Source organism: Panthera uncia (genome assembly GCF_023721935.1).
Source record: "Panthera uncia isolate 11264 chromosome B3 unlocalized genomic scaffold, Puncia_PCG_1.0 HiC_scaffold_1, whole genome shotgun sequence".
NCBI lineage: Eukaryota > Metazoa > Chordata > Mammalia > Carnivora > Felidae > Panthera > Panthera uncia.
In genome coordinates, this window is record NW_026057582.1 from 43,948,226 (window position 1) to 43,966,029 (window position 17,804).

The window sequence follows — 17,804 nt, forward strand, 5'->3', positions numbered from 1 at the left end:
CTTTGAGAAATAAATCTCTGTTGGCTAAGCCACCCAATCTGTGATGTTTTGTTATGGCAGCCCAAGCTAATACAGTAAGTAAAATGATAAAGTGGAAGAGTGGAATTGCTTTAGTGAAAGCACAGAGTAGGGAGGGACTAAGCTCTACCTTCTCCTCATCCCTGGCAGCGCAGGGCACCACAAAATAAGAGTGAAAATGGAACTGTTCAATGCCCACACGAGGAGAATCATGTTTACATGCCATAGGAACAAACTGAGGGATGGCCCAAATTCTCTTCTGGTATTAGAATTGTGTATTGCATTGTCTTACTGAAAATAAGTAAGCGAATAGGATTCTATTTTGCTTTAGAAATCTGCTGCAAAAGGATCGGTGCTAAGTTTTAATATGGTGGTAGAAAGAGAACCTGCTTGGGTCAGGTCCCCAGGGAAGAAGGTGTTGGCTGAAACACTGTCATCTCATGATGGGAAGGAACCCTAGCCCACCTTTAGGAGATAGGAAGTAAGACATCAAATGCAACTTAAAAAAATTTACAGTTGCACGGTGTCCAATTATAAGGCAAAAAGCAGAAGGTTCTTTCAAAAGCCTAATATAGTACAAGTGACTCGTTTATAGCCCCAACCACACTGGGGTTCAAGGCAGGCTAACAAACCCCCCTGTGGAAAGGGAATGGTGAACTGTACCAAGTTTATTAATGTGGCCCTCACCACAGGCACAGTAGTTATGACAAGAACAGAACAATCTTTCATAAAAGTGGGGGTGGTGGCAGCTGGGGCAAAGAAACTCTGATTATACAGATAACCTGGTTACAAAGAATGACATAGCCTTGAAGGGAGAAGAAACCCACACAATGGACACCATGTTGCTGAAAGTGGGTTTGTGGAGGGTTGTTCCCAGGCAGCCTGTTTAAATGCCTTCGTGAATGCAGGTCACACACAGAGGAGCGTCTCAGGCCCGCTCTTTCTTTCTTTCTTTCTTACAACAATTTTGCAGTTAATTAGACTAAGGACTTCTCAGGGAAGCCCAGAACTGGGCTGCAGAATAAGATACATGGAAAAACTATGAAACCATGAAAATACATTTTTTAAAAAAGTTTTCTGGTATAATACACAAAAGCAAACAAGTTTATCTTAAAAAATATCAAGTATCACATCCATAGACTATTCCTAATTATAATTACTTCTTAAAGCAACATATGTCTTTGTTTACAAATACAGCAGCAGGTGATAAACCTAACGTTTCAAACAGATTGCTTACAGTTCATAATACAAACAAATGTCTAGGTCTCAAATCACATTGTAGGCAGTTTAACTTAAAATGCATAGACAATTACATACATTAAATTTGTCATTATTAAGTCAACTTAAAAAAAATCACAATATTAAGAAAAAATACAAAAAAAAAAAACCTTTTTATAGAGCACGCATAAGAAGTCAAGTTTACTTAATGGCAACAAATCAGTATCTGCTAACCAGGGACAGGCAGTTTAAGTGCCTTCATCCAGGGAGGAATTGAAGAGGAAAAACGTCCCATTACTTTGCACACATGAATAGCTGCACTGACAAACACTACGATCTTGAAAAACATTAATTTCTTACTTAAAAAAAAAAAGGTATACCATACTTTGCTCTTTAAAATGTCCAAAGGCTGTTCTATAATTTCCACCAGTGGCAAATTAAAATGTTTATCTAGGTAAACCAAAAATGGGTGCACTACTGAATTTTCCAATGCCACCCCTAGACTGTAAGCCTCTGCAGGACAGGCATTCTCTTTCATCTCTGTATCTCTGGAATCTGGCAAAGCACCGGGATCAGACACTGAAGTGTCTCTTAAATGAATGCAGTTCTCAGTGTTTTCTATAGCCAGAAGCTTGCATGGCATTTCTTTAACACTGATTATTTTGACAATTTTTTTTTTACTTGGCAGAATTCTGAAAATAAAAAGTGTCTGTCTTCAATACTAAATATTGCTTAAGATTAAATTATAGTCTTCCCTGAAAGTCACCCTTTACTTTCTATGCATAGTACATGTATCAGTGTGATTCATCTGATTCTAACCTTGTTTTTCAAAAACCAACACCTGCAGGTCTGTGCTTAGCTTTAATTTCCAGGGTTTATAACCCTGGCATTTTATAAATCTAGCACTAGATTATTCAGGGTGAGGAAGGAAGACATTGGCACTCATCACTTAGAAGTATAGGCAACTAACTGATATGCAAACCAGGCACAGTATTGTAATTGAGACTTGAGTAGGGCTTCGTTCATCTATACCAATAGTTTCAAAAGCTGTACGTTTGAGTACGGTATGTAGCGAATTATTTGTGAGGTAAAATTTTATGGGCAAAACTGACTTCTATGCCAATATTCTGCTGTAGTGGTGTGCCAGACCAAGGCCAAAAAGTCACCCCTTTCTTCTCTCCCCTTTTACTATTCTCTACTGAAAACAATAAACACTAAAAACAAGGCAGAAAGGAGGAGGCCCTGGGGTAACTAAAACAAATGTATTGTCTACTCCTGAATAATCGATGCATTACTTTATACAAAACAGGGCTGTGGAGTCAGACTTGTAAACAGCCATCTTCAAAAGCATGAAAAGGTGCCAGGCTAAGTCCAGTATGGACAAGCCAAGGTAGTTCACACACTCGTTTAAGGAGCCTTGATTCTTGAGAAACTGCACGTGTGATAAGGACCTGAGGTCTTTATTTTCATTTTTTGTTGTCATTTTTAGGTTCGACATTTCAAAATCTAAGATTCCAACTCCAGAAGCACTATTCCTCAACACATCTCAATGATCTCCATCAAATTTGTCTTAAAGTTCTTGCTCTGAGACAGTCCAAGTGCCAGCATATCCCACACCATGTATTCCCTTCAAAGACCAGGCAAACTTTTCTAAGAAACGGTCTCCTCCCTAAACGGATGCCAGCCTAGGACTTGTTTCGAAAGCAACATTATTCCCCTGTAAAGAAAAAAAACCTTCCTCGCAACCTTTCCCCCATTCCTCCACTGAAATAACTTCTGCTTTTAACTTTACCCTGAACCTAAAAATACGTTTTTGTCCCAGAGTGCCCACAAGAATGAAGACTCTCCCAAGTTGAGAAATAATGCTCTAAAAGGCTAAAAGGAGTATAAAAGTAAATTCTAGTCCCTTTGATTCCCATTCTTATGTTAAAAAAAATTTCCCAACTACTAGTTGGAAAGTCCTCAAAAAGCAAAGAAAAGGTGTTGTGTCATGGCCACACTGGGCAGTATGGGTCACTAGCCAAATGTATATACTTATTGGGGGTACTAATTCCAAATCTCAGGCTCCTGGTCCTTCCCAATCCTTTAGCAGATTTTCTCCTCTAATAAACAAGACTCCGCAATGACAGATTCCCAAACATGCTGCCACTTGTTTCAGTCAAACATCATCCTCTAGTGTTAAATATTGTATCTAAAGCCAGAGCTGTCACCTTACCCCAATGTAGCACAACCAAAATAACCACAAGGAGATTTTTGCTATCTCACTTTTCCCGTCTTATTCCTACAGTTAGTTGACAGGATATTGCCCGATCCCTAAGCTAAAATACCTCCTAAGGCTCCTGCCTTGTAAATGGGAGGCTACTTTGACAAAAGATTCCAACAGTGTTGTAGATAGTTGCAGATTGCCTTGCAAGGGGAAGAAAAAAAAGACCGCTTGTGCCACTATGTAAAGAGCTGTCTAACGACATTCCCCAGTCTGAAAATATCTAAACAATTCAGTTTCAATTCTGAAAGCTTGACTCTATCATCTACTTAAAAAGGAGCTTTAACACTGAATGTTCTTCTCAAAGATGACCATCTTGCTTTCTTAAAAGGAGGTAGCTATCAAACCATTAAATTGGCAGCATTTGGCATTCTTGACATTTCAACTATAAGAGAAACAAACTACTAAATATCTCATTTCTAAGCAAAAACAAGAGCTCTAACATAAATCTCTCCTATACTAGTCAAGAAATTCACAACATATTTTAGTAACCTGACGGATACATTCAAAGTTTCAAAATGTTATCTGACAAATAACATAGTCAGTTCTAAGAATCTAAGAATCTGATTTAAAGATAAGGTGCTAAAAAACTACTTAGGCTATTTTGGTGGTTACACTTATTTAAGCAACAGTCACACTGCTTTCAACTCAACTGCAGAGATCTATACTTATTATTATTTTCAGTGTTAGAGCTAGAGGACAGTTGTGAAGGATGGCACTCAATTCTACCTGTTTACCTGTCAACAAATACAGAACTGACCAATTAGCCTTAAGCACTTTACAGACAGATGCAAGAAACTATGCAAGAGACCATGACCCGGCTTAACCAGACTCCGAAAGACACAGACACATTTTGATCACGCTTGTACAAAGAGAACAGTCATGTCTAAATGACTGAAGTTCTTGAAATGTAACTGCTTTACGTGTTTACACTAGACCCCTAGAGTGTGCCAGTTTTCCAAATCAGAGAGAAACTAAGGGATGTGCTCCTTCAAGAACTGAGGGAGAGCCATCTTCCTGGAAGGGTCTGGGTAGAAGAGCGTTTTGTGGGAATGCAAGTTACTTGTCACTATGAAGCAATTTCCAGGGCTTCCTCTGGCTTGAGGTTCAAGACAGAGAGAATTATTTCCTTCTTTGAGTTCTTTCCAAAGCAATATTGACATCTCAAAATCTATTCCAAAGTAATACAGAGATCGCTAATTCTCTAATAACAATTTACACACATGTTGGCCTGCATTAAAAAGAAAAAAGTTTTCATACATGGCAGATTTTAGACATGTGTGACCCATCTGGCTAACAATGAAGCAAATCAGGTGGAACTCAAAATGAAAGACAAGTTTTTACTAAAAGATCAAGGATAAAAGCGAACACTGCCTGGCTAATGAACTCAACATCAGACAATAATTACCAATAGCTTTAAAACGTATATCCAAACTACAACCTCAAGAGGACCAGATTTGGTCATCCTGTAGACAGGGCAGCTCAAGATGTTGAGAGGCATCATTTGTTTAAATTATGACAATGTGATTGTTTTCAAAGTGTGTTTATTTAGGGGAAAAAGTGATTATAGAAAAATATTTGAAATAATTTGCCAATGAGGTTGCAGATTCTAACAATAATCCACATCATCTTAGAGTTTTAAGTGTGTGGTTTCATAATTTAAACAAATCAAAAACTTGTTTTAGACAAATTGTATCAAAGAGCTATTCAATATACTTCATCACTTTAGCGTTCCATAAAAACCAAATAAAAATCACATTTGAATGATTTACTTTTACATTTTTATCTGATTGTATCCATCAGATGTACTATACATCCAAGTACAAGAGGCAGATATCTTCTCTGAGAGGTGCAAGAGTTGTTCTTTCATGAATGCCCTCTAAGAACAGTGAAACCACCAATTTTTATGTATGCATTCATGTGCATACATATGTACTTCAAAAAGCAAAGCGTCCTCTCTTCATCCATTAACTTAATGGTAAGACTGCAATAGAAAAAAGAAAAAGTAAACCGCTAGATTTTGTAAGTGGAATTTAACAACTCCTTGCTGTGGCTTAAAATAAATGTATTCCTTAATAAATCCAAACAGCAAGTCATCTCATTTATTTTGGCTACAATTTGCAAAAAAAAATTTAAAGAAAATACATATAGCAAGAATTTATACTAATGAAAGTGAGTTTGGGGAGCATTTTATTAAGATTCTTTTTCTGGGGCACCTGGGTGGCTCGATTGGTTAAGTGTCTGACTTCAGCTCAGGTCATGATCTCATGGTTTGGGAGTTCAAGCCCTGTGTTAGGCTCTGGGCTGACAGCTCAGAGCCTGGAGCCTCCTTCAGATTCTGTGTCTCCCTCTTACTCTGCCCCTCCCCCACTCATGTGTGTGAGTGTGTCTCATAAATAAACTTTAAAAAATTATAAAAAAGAAAAAAGATTCTTTTTCCTTTACAGTTGAGGTGAATATTTGATTAATCTAGTTGGAGATCTGATTATTTTGTTAAGAGTAAGTTGACTTTTTTCCCCTAATGAGAATCAGGACTCTGAAGATTCACTTGGCTTCCTTCTGGGAGGAAGTGGGCTGCTTTTCTATTTGGTCATATGCCCAAGTCAGGTTCTCCAACTAAGATGTCGACCCTACTACTCTGGCTTGGCTGACAGTAAAGCATGAAGCATTACCGGTAACTGACAATGCAGAATAGTGATATAGTATCGATCTCAATGCTGCCGAGGACCTAACAAAACTCTGGCTGAGAAACACTATGGAGAGTTACAGGAAGAACAGGCAATGTTATATATTCACTGCCTTGGATTCTTTAAAAATCGCTCTCTGTATCAAGTCAGACCAAGATTGTTTTTACTGAACTGTACTTTGTGGTGATGCTATAAAACATGATTGAGAAATGTTTAAAAAAAAAAGAAGTCCAATGAAATGCACCTGAGTTTACCTCAAGGATGTTAAGGACACTGCTTACTACATTACAAAGTCTTTGGGGATCTTTGGGAAATTGTCCTAATTTCAGTACCAAGAATACATAGGTTTTATTCTTTTAAATGCTTTATCTCAAGCTTGAAATGTACTCTTATCTCATATACACACACCCCTTCTCTTAAAAAGTTCTATAAGCTTTCTAATCTATTCAAACTGGAGGCAAGTAATCTTTCAGTTGTGTTTATGTGACTATTAGTGCATTTTAAGTAATAAATTTAACACTCACATGGGGGCCACCAGGCATCGGTGGAGCACCAGAAGGTCCTGAAGGCACTTGAAAAGGATTGTTGGGAGTGGGATAGAGTCCTGGTGTGGGATATGATCCTGCAGGGGCAGGATATGGTGCTGGTGGTCCCCAGGCTCCTGGTGGAACAGTGCCCCACGGAACAGGTGGTGCTGCCCCTGGTGCTTGGGGAGGAGGTGCAGGATATGGCCCTGGAGATGGATATGGCATATTAGGGGTAGGATACTGCCCACCCATTCCTGGTGCCCAAGGTCCAGAAGACATGGATCCCCATGGACCTAAAGGACCAGCAGCAGCTGGATCTGTGGGTGCACCATATGGTCTTGGAAGCTCCGGAAAGGGCATATTTGGTGTAGGATATGGCCCCGTGGGGCCAGGGCCTGGCACAGTTGGGGCTGGATAAGGACCACCAGGTGGGGGACATGATGGTCCAGAAGGAGGAAAGGGTGCTGGGGGTCCTGGAGGTGGTCCGGTGGGAGGCACAGAGGGATACATTCCTGTTGGTGCTGGTCCAAAAGGCACAGTGGAGGGTGTTGCACTTGGTGGGAGTCCAGATGGCACAGAAGGTGGAGCACTTGGGTTATTCCAAGGGTTGGAACTTGGCCAGCCTTGAGGAGGTTGGCCAGGTTTTGTATTGCTCACAGCAGAGGTTTTGGCAGGGGAGTGTTCAGGTAGCGCATCTGCCAACTGGAATACAAAACAGGCATGTCTTATCAATCTTCAGGGACGAGCCATGTCAAATATGATTGCATACCCATAAAGGACAGTAAGCTACAGAATCAGGGATTATAAACCTGTAGAACATCTTCAAAAGGCAGGCTGCTCAGTTTAAAAACAATTCATTTAATATAAAAACCAACTTCACAATGCAAATTCCTTAGAGAAGATCAAATTTTCTAAATACAATAAATCAAAATACCGTGGGTTTGAATCCTGGCTTTACAGCAAACAAGTTACATACCCTCTCTGAGCTTTAGTTTCCTCATTAAAAACAAACAAACAAACAAAAAACTTTAGCATTAACTTGAGGCTTAAATAAGATAATTCATGTAATATCCTTAACATAGTGTCTGGTGTATATAATATCCAATAAATGCTATTATTAACATTGCCAAGTTACTAGAGAACACAAGTAACAACACTTCTTAAATTTTTTAATTTAAGGATTCATAAAGAAATACATACAACAACAAATTTTCAAACATATTATATCTAACTCAATAAAGGCAAATCATCTATTAAAATCACATGTGCCTCCTGCCCCCAGCAAGAATCACACAAAGCATCTCTTTCAAATTAAAAGACTTGAGGCCCATAGTTAGAACTATGTCATTTTTTCAAGAGTCAAAAACCTAATGAAGGATAAATGTATCAACTTACCGAAAATTCATCAGACATTTTCCTAAAGAAAAGAAAGAAAGAAAAAAAAGAATATTTCAAAACCAGTGCTTACCACTTCTTGTATATCCTGTGAGGAACTTTTCTCTGCATATACCACTTTTACTTAATCATGTATATAATGTCTTTTTTCTTTTTTTTTTAATAGGGAAAACTTCCATAGCACTTCATGTGGTTTTACAAATGTCATCCCTGTTTACTGGCTGCATGTCATATAAAAGTGATCCCCAATATAAAAAAGTGATCTGCACTCTCATTTTGGTGGTGGTTTAGGTCATTTGCATTTTGAGCGGTTTAAAACGATGATACAGTGAACACTTCTGAACACATATCTTTGTGAATCTGTCACCAGGAAAAAGTACTAGAAGTGAAATTTATAGTCAGCAGGTAAGGCTATCTAAAATCCATCTTTTATAAAGGTCATGACACTTTATAGTCCTTTGCAAATTTACACTATCTTTTTAAACTTCTCTTCACCATTGGATATTTAAAAAAAAATTTTTTTTTAACATTTATTTATTATTGAGAGACAGAGCATGAGCATGGGAGGGGCAGAGAGAGGGAGAGACACAGAATCCGAAGTAAGCTCCAGGCTCTGAGCTCTCAGCACAGAGCCCGACACAAGGCTCGAACTCACAAACTGCAAGATCATGACTTGAGTCGAAGTCGGACGCGCAACCAACTGAGCCACTGAGGCGCCCTGGATAATTTTTAAATTGTAAACAGTTTTTAATTATGGCAGGTTAATAACTGCCACCTTGTTGTTTCAACTTACATCTTTAAAATTAAGTGGAAAGTAGAGCTTCTTTTAAATTTCATGCCCAAATCAGAATAAATTTATTTTGTGAATGTGCTCATGTCCTTGGGCCACTTTTGTCAATTTCTAAAAGGGAAGTACAATTAATACCCAATAAAATGCATGGGATGTGAGGTATTCAGGTCAACAAGCTGACAACTATACATGCCCCATTAACCAAGAAAGATACAGACATTTTCCTTCACTACAGATTTACTCATGCTAACTTTCCAATCAACTCCTCCTTCCACTCAGCAATCATTTTCTTAGTTTTTGCCTATTCTTTAACTTCACAATGAACAGAGTAAGATAGTATGTACTCTTTTTGCCTTTGATAATTTTACAACTTAGTAGTAAATCTTTTTTTTAACGCTTTGTTAAACTGTAAGGAAATTAGCTCTGAAACGTGAGACAAAAAATTCACCTATGCTTCCTAACAGTAGTAATATGGTTTCATTTAAAATCTTTTTTTCTGAGCCTAAATGTCCATCAACGGATGAATGGATAAGGAAATCGTGGTTTATATACACAGTGGAATACTACATGGCAATGAGAAAGAATGAAATATGGCCTTTTGTAGCAACGTAGATGGAGTTAAGTGAAATAAGTCATACAGAGAAAGACAGATACCATATGTTTTCACTCTTATGTGGATCCTGAGAAACGTAAGAGAAGACCATGGAGGGGGGAAGAAAAAAAAAGAGGTTAGAGAGGGAGGGAGCCAAAACATAAGAGACTCTTAAAAACTGAGAACAAACTGAGGGTTGATGGGCGGTGGGAGGGAGGGGAGGGTGGATGATGGGTATTGAGGAGGGTACCTGTTGGAATGAGCACTGGGTGTTGTATGGAAACCAATTTGACAATAAATTTCATATTTAAAAAATCTTTTTTTCTTTCAAGCAATAATTGCTGTATAATCTATCTTTTCTCAATGGATATGACAGCTACCCTCAATACATTCTACTGCCACTATGAGCAACAAATACTTCCTAACAACAAATACCTACACAATGTTTACCATGAATAGGCACTCTGCTAAAAGTGTTTTACATAGGTGATCTCATTGAATAGATGCAAAATTCTTTTGCCCAGTTTACAGCTTCAGAAAAGGAAGCTCATCAAGTTAACTTGCTTAAAGGTACAGAGCTAGTGACAGGTAGAAAGGGGTTCAAACTCCAGTACAGTCTGATTCCAGAGCCAAGGCTTTTAACCACTAGGCTATAGAGCCTCCATTATTTCCCACAGATAATGTGAAATCTGATATTTTCTACTGATCTGCACCATAATATTCCATCTTAATTTCAGTACCTTTATATTTTTAACAAATTTTTAATGTAAGTTGACCTATTGTTACTGTTCACTCCCCCCCTCCCAGATTTTCCTGAATATTGTTTATTTTTTCCAGATCATTTAGAAAAATAAATAAGAAGAATTCACTGCTGTTTTGGTTGGAATTGCATTAAATTTACAGATTAATATAGGGAACATGCAATACATTCAAAACATCAAAACTTTTCATTCAAGAACAAGGTATGTCTTCCTAGTTCCCATCATTGTCATTTGTCAATAGTTTTTTAAGCTTGTTTTTTTTTTTTTTTGCTTTTTTATTAATGTAGGGCTCAAACTCACACTTCCAGTATCAAGAGTTGCATGCTTTACTGAGGCAGCCAGGCGCCCCTATTTAAGACTTTTTAAATTTTAGTGTATTAATTTTGTAAGTGGTGATATTACTAAATTATTTTATTCCTGAAACTCAGCTGATTCTCTGGGATTTCAGGTAAAGAATTATGCCATTTGCAAAAGAATAATTTTACATTGTCTTTCCAAACTAACTTCTTTTCTCCTTTGTGTTAGCTAAACTTCACAATGAAATGTTAAATAGTGATAGTGAGCACAGTGATCTTCTTGTTCCCAACTCTTCTCAAAACGCCTCTAATGTTTAAGTAAAATTCCCAATTTTAGTTTGAGATTTGAAAAAATTAAAGAAGTCTATGCCTATGTTGCTAGATTTATTTATTTCCATTTTGCTAGAGAAAAAAACATTTAGGGAAGACACTGAATTTCCTCAGATCTTTTTGACATCTAATGAGTTGATCTCAGTTTTTCTCCTTTAAGCCATCAACTTAGTTAATTACATATAAAAATTGCTTAATATTGAGCCATCCTTGCATTCTGAGAGTTTTGCTTTTTAGTATTGTTAGTTGTAAGGAATGATAAAAAGAATATGAAGCCTAAGTCAGAACTGCTATAACCTTGCTATTTATCCAGAATGTCAAAAAACACATCTTAAACATAGAGCAAATACAATTATCCATTCACTCCCATGTTAAGGTTTGTTTTATACTAAAATAGCACATCACACAATAGTAAATTCTTAGGACTAACACCTGAAGAAACTTTTCACTGCATGAAAAGTTTAGTCTATATAAGACTAACACACTTTTTAAATAGGATGAGCCTCTCTGAAACAAAATGGTTCTGTATCAAAGTTCACATTAATTCTGGAGAGGGGAACAAAGCAATCCACTCATTTTCATGTGGTCTTGCTATATGGGTCTTCAGAATTACTCCTTTCCCAGCAACTCTGGCTTTCCAAATTTGAAGTTAAAAATTAAACTCTGGAAGATAAAGGAGGTACTGGAATCTTTTTTTTTTTTTTTAATTATTAAGCTTTAAAAACTATTTTTTTAATGTTTATTTATTTTGAGAGAGAGTTAAGTGCACACAAGCAGGGAAAGGGCAGAAAAAGAGGGAGAGGGAAAATCCCAAACAGGCTCTGCCCTGCCAGCGCAGAGCTGACGTGGGGCTCGAACCCATGAACCGTGAGATCATGACCTGAACCGAAATTAAGAGTTGGAAGCTTAACCAACTGAGCTACTCAGGCGCTCCAAGAATCTTTATATATGTATGTATATTTTTAGAGAATACATATAAGAATCTTATATTCTTATATGTAAGAGAGAGAGGATCCATGTGGAGCCCAACATGGGCTTGATCCCAAGACCCTGGGATCAGGATCAGAACAAAAATCCAGAGTCAGAGAGGCTCAACCAACTGAGCCACCCAGGCATCCTGTAGGTTCTCAAATCTTATGATTAAAGTAACGAAGCCCAATGAGGGACTCAAACCCATGACCTGTGAGTTCATGACCTGAGCCAAAACCAAGAGTCAGAATCAACTGACTAAGCTACTCAGGCTCCCCTGCAGTGTTCATATTAATGGGAAACATCTTAATTTACTCTTTGGAGAATACGTTCATTGTAAAAAGGTAAGAAATAGAGTTGGACATTAGTGTTTGAATGTGAGAAGAGTTACATCATTTTTAAAAATCTAGATTTTCTAAAAATCTATTCCCAAATACCTGGATTATGCTAATTATTAAGATGAGGCCAGTGTAACCTTGAAGTGGCCTTCCTACTCCTCCCCAAAAGTTTATAATCAAGAAAGATTTCCATTCTTTCTCTTTTGGGAATACTCTAAAGCTATTACTTCTAAAACTTTCCATTACTACTTTATGGCAGGATCTACGCATCACCTGAAAAATACTAATTTTATTTTCGAAGCAGCAAGAATAGTAATTTTATTTTACTTCGAGGTTTATTTATTTTGAGATTGAGAGAGAGAGAATGAGCAGGGGAGGGGTAGAAAGAGAGAGAATGCCGTTCCACACTGAAAGCGAGGGACTCGAACTCACGAAACGTGAGATCATGACCTGAGCTAAGTTCAAGAGTCGGATGCTTAAGTGACTTAGCCACATAGGGGCCCCAAGATTTATAATTTTATTAAACAAATTTTTAAAAAATGTTTATTTATTTTTGAGAGGGTGGGGAGAAGCCAAGAGAGAGAGAGACACAGACTATGAGGCAGGCTCCAGGCTCTGAGCTGTCAGCACAGAGCCAGACACAGGGCTTGAACTCACGAACCGTGAGATCATGACCTGAGCTGAAGTCACATGCTTAACTGACTGAACCACCTTGGCATCCTGAGATTAGTAATTTTAAAACAGTACAAAATTTCTTTTGACATATACTAGAAGAGTAAAATATTTCTGTAACTCATGGCTTTTAGAGTAAAATGGCAGTCCAATCACAAGGTTTTAAAAAGTTGAACTCCATAAATTACTTACTAGTGACTACTCAACAAGGAATATTTCAAAGGGCCATCAAACTGTGATGTAGTGATAAAGAGTATAGGAGTAGACAGTTATGAAACCTAGACGTCAATCCTTTTGAATAAGTCTTTTGACTAAGGCAAACTTTAACCAGAGACCATTTATCATCCACAAAACAGTTGTTAAATCCTGACTACTTCACAGATAATTAAAAGTAACATATTTAGGGGTGCCGGGGTGGCTCAGTCAGTTAAGCTGATGACTCTGGTCATGATTTCACAAACACCTCACGGGTCTGAGCCCCACATCAGGCTCTGTGCTGAGGGAGCATGCTTGGAATTCTCTCTGACCCTCCCCCACTCACATTCTCTTTCTCTCAAAATAAATGAATAAACTTAAAAAAAAAAGTAGCATATTTAATAATCTATGAAGTACTACAGACATGTAAAATGAAAATGAGAAGAAACTAAGAAAAATCAGGACTTTTGCACTGATTTGTTTCGTATGGGGGGAGATGATAGTAATATACCGAAAATACAAATTTTGAGTTAAAATACATCATTGTTTTTAGTATTGGTCTTTTTATCAGATACATTCTATTTTACATTTGGCAACTCAAGGAACTGGGTCCTTATGTCAGCCATATTTTCTACATTTCCTTGGATACTTCTGTCTGGAACATACATACCAAGAACTTTGTTGGGCTTTGGGGAAGTGAATAGTACTGTGTGGAATAAATGCTTAAGGAATTCACAGTGTGGTGGAGAACTACCCTTTAAACAGTAACTACCTTACCTCAGGTAAGCACAGGGCACCGAGAGAACCTCAAAGAGCTCCTAAAGGAATCAAGGAAGGGAGTCTCAGGGGAAGAATCCTGAGAGGCAGTTCCTTTGCAGCCTGGAAGAACAATGAAGAAAGAGCTGGGTGTAGGGAATGGTGGGAGACAGGCCCTAGGAGAAGAGCCAACTGCGGAAAAGCTGAAGAGTACACCCTGGGAAGTGTAAGCAGTTCAGACTGGTTGGAATACAGAAAGGGGAGGAACAGAAGTCTTAGAGGGCCTTTAGTCTGAGGTCTGAATGTCTCAGTCACATTCAGCTCACCTGAGTGACCCTCCGTTTCTTCGACTATAAAGAACAGGCCAGTGATGTGAAAAACTAAACGGGACTCATAAATCAAGTGCCTATAATAACAGCACTCGAAAAATAGTGGGTGGCCACCTCCTCTTCCTGTGTACATAGGCATATAGCTAGCACAGGTTAAAAGAGTTACAAATGCCTACTTATAACTGCAGCTCTTCACTGGCTGGCTCTACACAGCTTGACCTCTCCAAACGTCAGAGGTAAAAGCAGGAATAATATCAACCTCACAGACCTGCCCTGGGACTTACATAATAAATCTCCTGGTCACTTTCTGGCACACAAGGAAAACTCAACAAATGTTAGCTTTTACGCTCGCTACTCTAGGTCCACAAACCTTTATCTGCGCTTCTCAAGTCAGAAACTTATGAAAATAAAAGAAACATTCCCAAGTTTGGCATAAAACTTACTTGGTGGCAAAACCGGACTTGATATTTATAGTTTCCATAAAGTGTAACACACCTATAGCTACACAAATATTAATTTGGATTAGGGATGCTGCCCCGACTTTGCGGGGGTGAGATCTCTTGTCTATGCACCTTATTCTCTAAGATCTGAAGAGAAAATCCAAAGATTTCTCAATTCCAAAACACACTGGCCCCAAGGATTGTAGTTAAGGAATGGGTCTCCGTTCCTCCTGGCGAGAGGAAAAGAACGTTCTAACATACACAACCCAACTCAAGTTTTGAAGACAAACTAGTTTTGAATGGGAGGTTCAGAGACACCAGTACCAAGGAAAATTTCTGTTCTTCTAGCCCAATGAATACAGCCGAACAAAGAACTTCCCAAAGACTTCTGAAGGCTACCTTGGCCTGTAGTGAAGGTTCGTGTTCAAGACAGGCCTTTACAATCATCAGGTGTAAGGGTGCTATTTCTTTAACAGTAATGCCACGAAAAGTTTTTTTCGGGCAGGTTAGTATGGTGTGAAGCGTCAACGTTAAAAATTTTATCCAGTAAAAGCACTGCTCTTGATTTTCAAAGAGGAAATGGTTTTAGCTATATACAAGCTTCCAAGCGTAACATAAGCTCCTAAATCCTAAAAAACAGTATCACAGAACTCAGCACTTCTCACGGCTTCTGTCCTGTGTGTTCATCGAATGTATTTGCCATCAAGTCCTTTGGTAATGACCAGAACGTTGTCACACTGCGGATAATCTTAAACAAGTGCCAGATTCCTCCAAGACTCTATTCAGGCCTATCTCTCCCGTTTTATTAGACACTAATGAATCGGGGTGGGGGGTCGGGCCCAAGAGGTGAGAGCCCGGAGCCCTTTACGACCAAACGAACAAAGGGAGTCCGGGATCAACCGGAGCGAACCGGCCTCCGAGCGGGTCGCGCCGCCAGGGAAGGGGTGGGGGAGGGGCCGGGCCCGCTCGCCGCCCCGCCCCCAAACCGATCCTGACGTCAAGAGCGGAGAAACCCGTCGGGCGCGACGTGACCTGCCTCCGACGCCTTCTCCTGGGGGGTTTTGGGGGGCAATCGGCAGCCCGTAGGAAGATGGCGCGGGCAGACGCTGACTCCCAGCCCCCGAAGAGGCGACTCGAGGTACCTCTGTTACCACGCCCGCCTCTCGCTTGAGCGAGCTCCCTTGCTCCCCTCAATGATCCCCCTAGCGCCGAAGCAGTCTCACCCAGCAAGATCCGACACCGCAGTAAAGTCTACAAGCGGCGATGGGTCCGAGCGAACCGGGTGCGAAAGAACCGAGCGCGAACTGACTGACGGCAGTGGCGGCAGCGGCAGCAGCAGCGGCAGCACTAACAGCGCGCAGCTCCTCCTGGCGCCGGAACAGGAAGCGGCGAGCGCACCGCCCCCGCTCTACCCTCCTACCGGGGCTGGGCCGGGCCGGGCCGGGCCTCGCGCGCCTCCCGCAGGCTCCCTGCGGCACTGCAGCCTGCCCGCGGGGCGGTGTAGCTTTCTTTTGGTGGGCGGGAGGAAAGCTCCCTGGTTTTCCGGAATTCTGAGCACTCGGTGGAAATTTCTGTAGCCAGTGACGTTTTGAGTAGCGTGGTGGAAATTGCTAACTCGTTTCCTGGAGTGGCTTGAGGACAGATTCTGGGTTTCCTATGCTTAGATTTATACAGTCGGGCCTCGAAGCTGGCTGGGTGTGGATGCGGCCCAATTAGGGGATACCGGCCCAGGGGCCAAGATTGGGGAGAGCTAAAGGAACAAAACAGGAAAGAGAAGACGTTTACAAATGGCTTGACAATTGATATTAGCTAAAAGAGCAGCTGTCTTTGCAGCTTCTTCCTGATCAATGCCTCTCCTCGCCACATGTTCATCTCTGAATAAACCTTTTACCTATTTACTGTCAGGTCTGAAGGATGATTGACACATTTCCCCAGCCATCAAGGAAACTGCTAGCAAGTAATGAAAATGCCATAATTATATAGTATGCAGTATATATAATATGTATATATAATACATATATCAAAGCATATTGGAAGTGTGCAATATCTTTACAACATTTTGCTTTGTGTAACCCCATAGTGGGTCACTGGGGAGGGGCACTTTACTAGAAACTACCTAAACCAAGGTTTTCTGACTTTGCTCCACCAGTACACACACTTCTCATACTGAAAAACGAGTAATAGAGAAAATGCAAATACCGAAGCCTAGGGAAGACTTATTTTTAAACAGGGAAAATGGTCTATGTAAAATGGTATTAGCGTGAACCACTTGCCCTGCCCTCAGGAGTCAGTAAATTAAGTGCCTTATGGAGCTATAAGGAAGTCTGAGTCAGTAGGAAGTCAGTAAAACTACTTTAAAATTTTAACTTTTTTTCATTAGAATTTTTTGAAAAACTGATTTAAAAATGTTGCATTGAAATACCGCTTTTCATTACTGAGATTTTTGGTCAGAAAATTTTTGTGCCCAAGTCAAGTGCCTCATCTCACCTTGGTCCAGGTCACATATCAGAGTGACAGCTTCGTTTTCCCATGCTCCCAGCCAATGACAGCATAGTGAGAGTTCTAGAGTTAGACCGTTCCTGTCCCCTGTGGGCTCCCACAGGCAACCTTTGCTGAGAAACTAAATCCCCATTTAGCTTTTTCACAACTGTCCTGCAGTCTGAAGCCCACCCTACCCAACCTTCGAATTTCTTTCATGTATGTCAGACTTGCAAAGTGGTATGAAGACTTCCACACTTTCTTTCTTCATAGGTGTTTTCCCCAATAAATCTTGCACATTTAATGACATCTTGGCATCTGCTTCTGGAAGACCCAAACTGACACACAGAAGATGGAAAGTGTATTATAAATTAGAAAATGTGTAATATAGATTTTTAAATTTTTTTCAGATTTTAAGTTGAATGTGCAAAGTCAGGATATACAATGTTTCAAAAACAAGACACAAAGCCTTTGTATTTTATATATGAAGTTTAATTAAGAAATGAAAATTTATTCAGGTCAATTTATTTGAACTCACACCGAAGAAACATTCAACTCCAGGATTAGAAATAAAAATGTAAACAGTCTACTTCTTTTTGGGTACAGGGAAGATCACACAAGCCTGATTGACAAGAGTACTAACAGCTTTGCGAAGTTACTACTTAAACTCTGTATATTCAAGTATATATCAAGTTCATACTTGGTTTACACAGAATTTATTCAATCCTAGCAAAGTCAACATAATTTAAG

General features: G+C 39.5%; 1 protein-coding gene across 4 annotated transcripts; it reads right to left on the minus strand.

Moving 5' to 3' along the window:
• Positions 1-668: 668 nt before the first annotated feature.
• MAPK1IP1L (mitogen-activated protein kinase 1 interacting protein 1 like) lies at positions 669-15,885 on the minus strand. Of its 4 annotated transcripts, none has more exons than XM_049612746.1 (5): positions 15,800-15,885; positions 13,829-13,930; positions 8,109-8,130; positions 6,711-7,415; positions 669-5,483 (listed from the first exon to the last, which is right to left on the minus strand). In XM_049612746.1, exons 3-5 carry the CDS (start codon positions 8,124-8,126, stop codon positions 5,472-5,474), a joined length of 735 nt encoding a protein of 244 aa, XP_049468703.1. In that variant the 5' UTR covers positions 8,127-8,130; positions 13,829-13,930; positions 15,800-15,885; the 3' UTR covers positions 669-5,471. The 4 variants fall into 4 exon arrangements, with proteins under 4 accessions (XP_049468703.1, XP_049468705.1, XP_049468701.1 ...); XM_049612748.1 differs by lacking the exon at positions 15,800-15,885 and adding an exon at positions 14,134-15,593; XM_049612744.1 differs by lacking the exon at positions 13,829-13,930 and having other exon boundaries at positions 15,800-15,861.
• Positions 15,886-17,804: the final 1,919 nt, after the last annotated feature.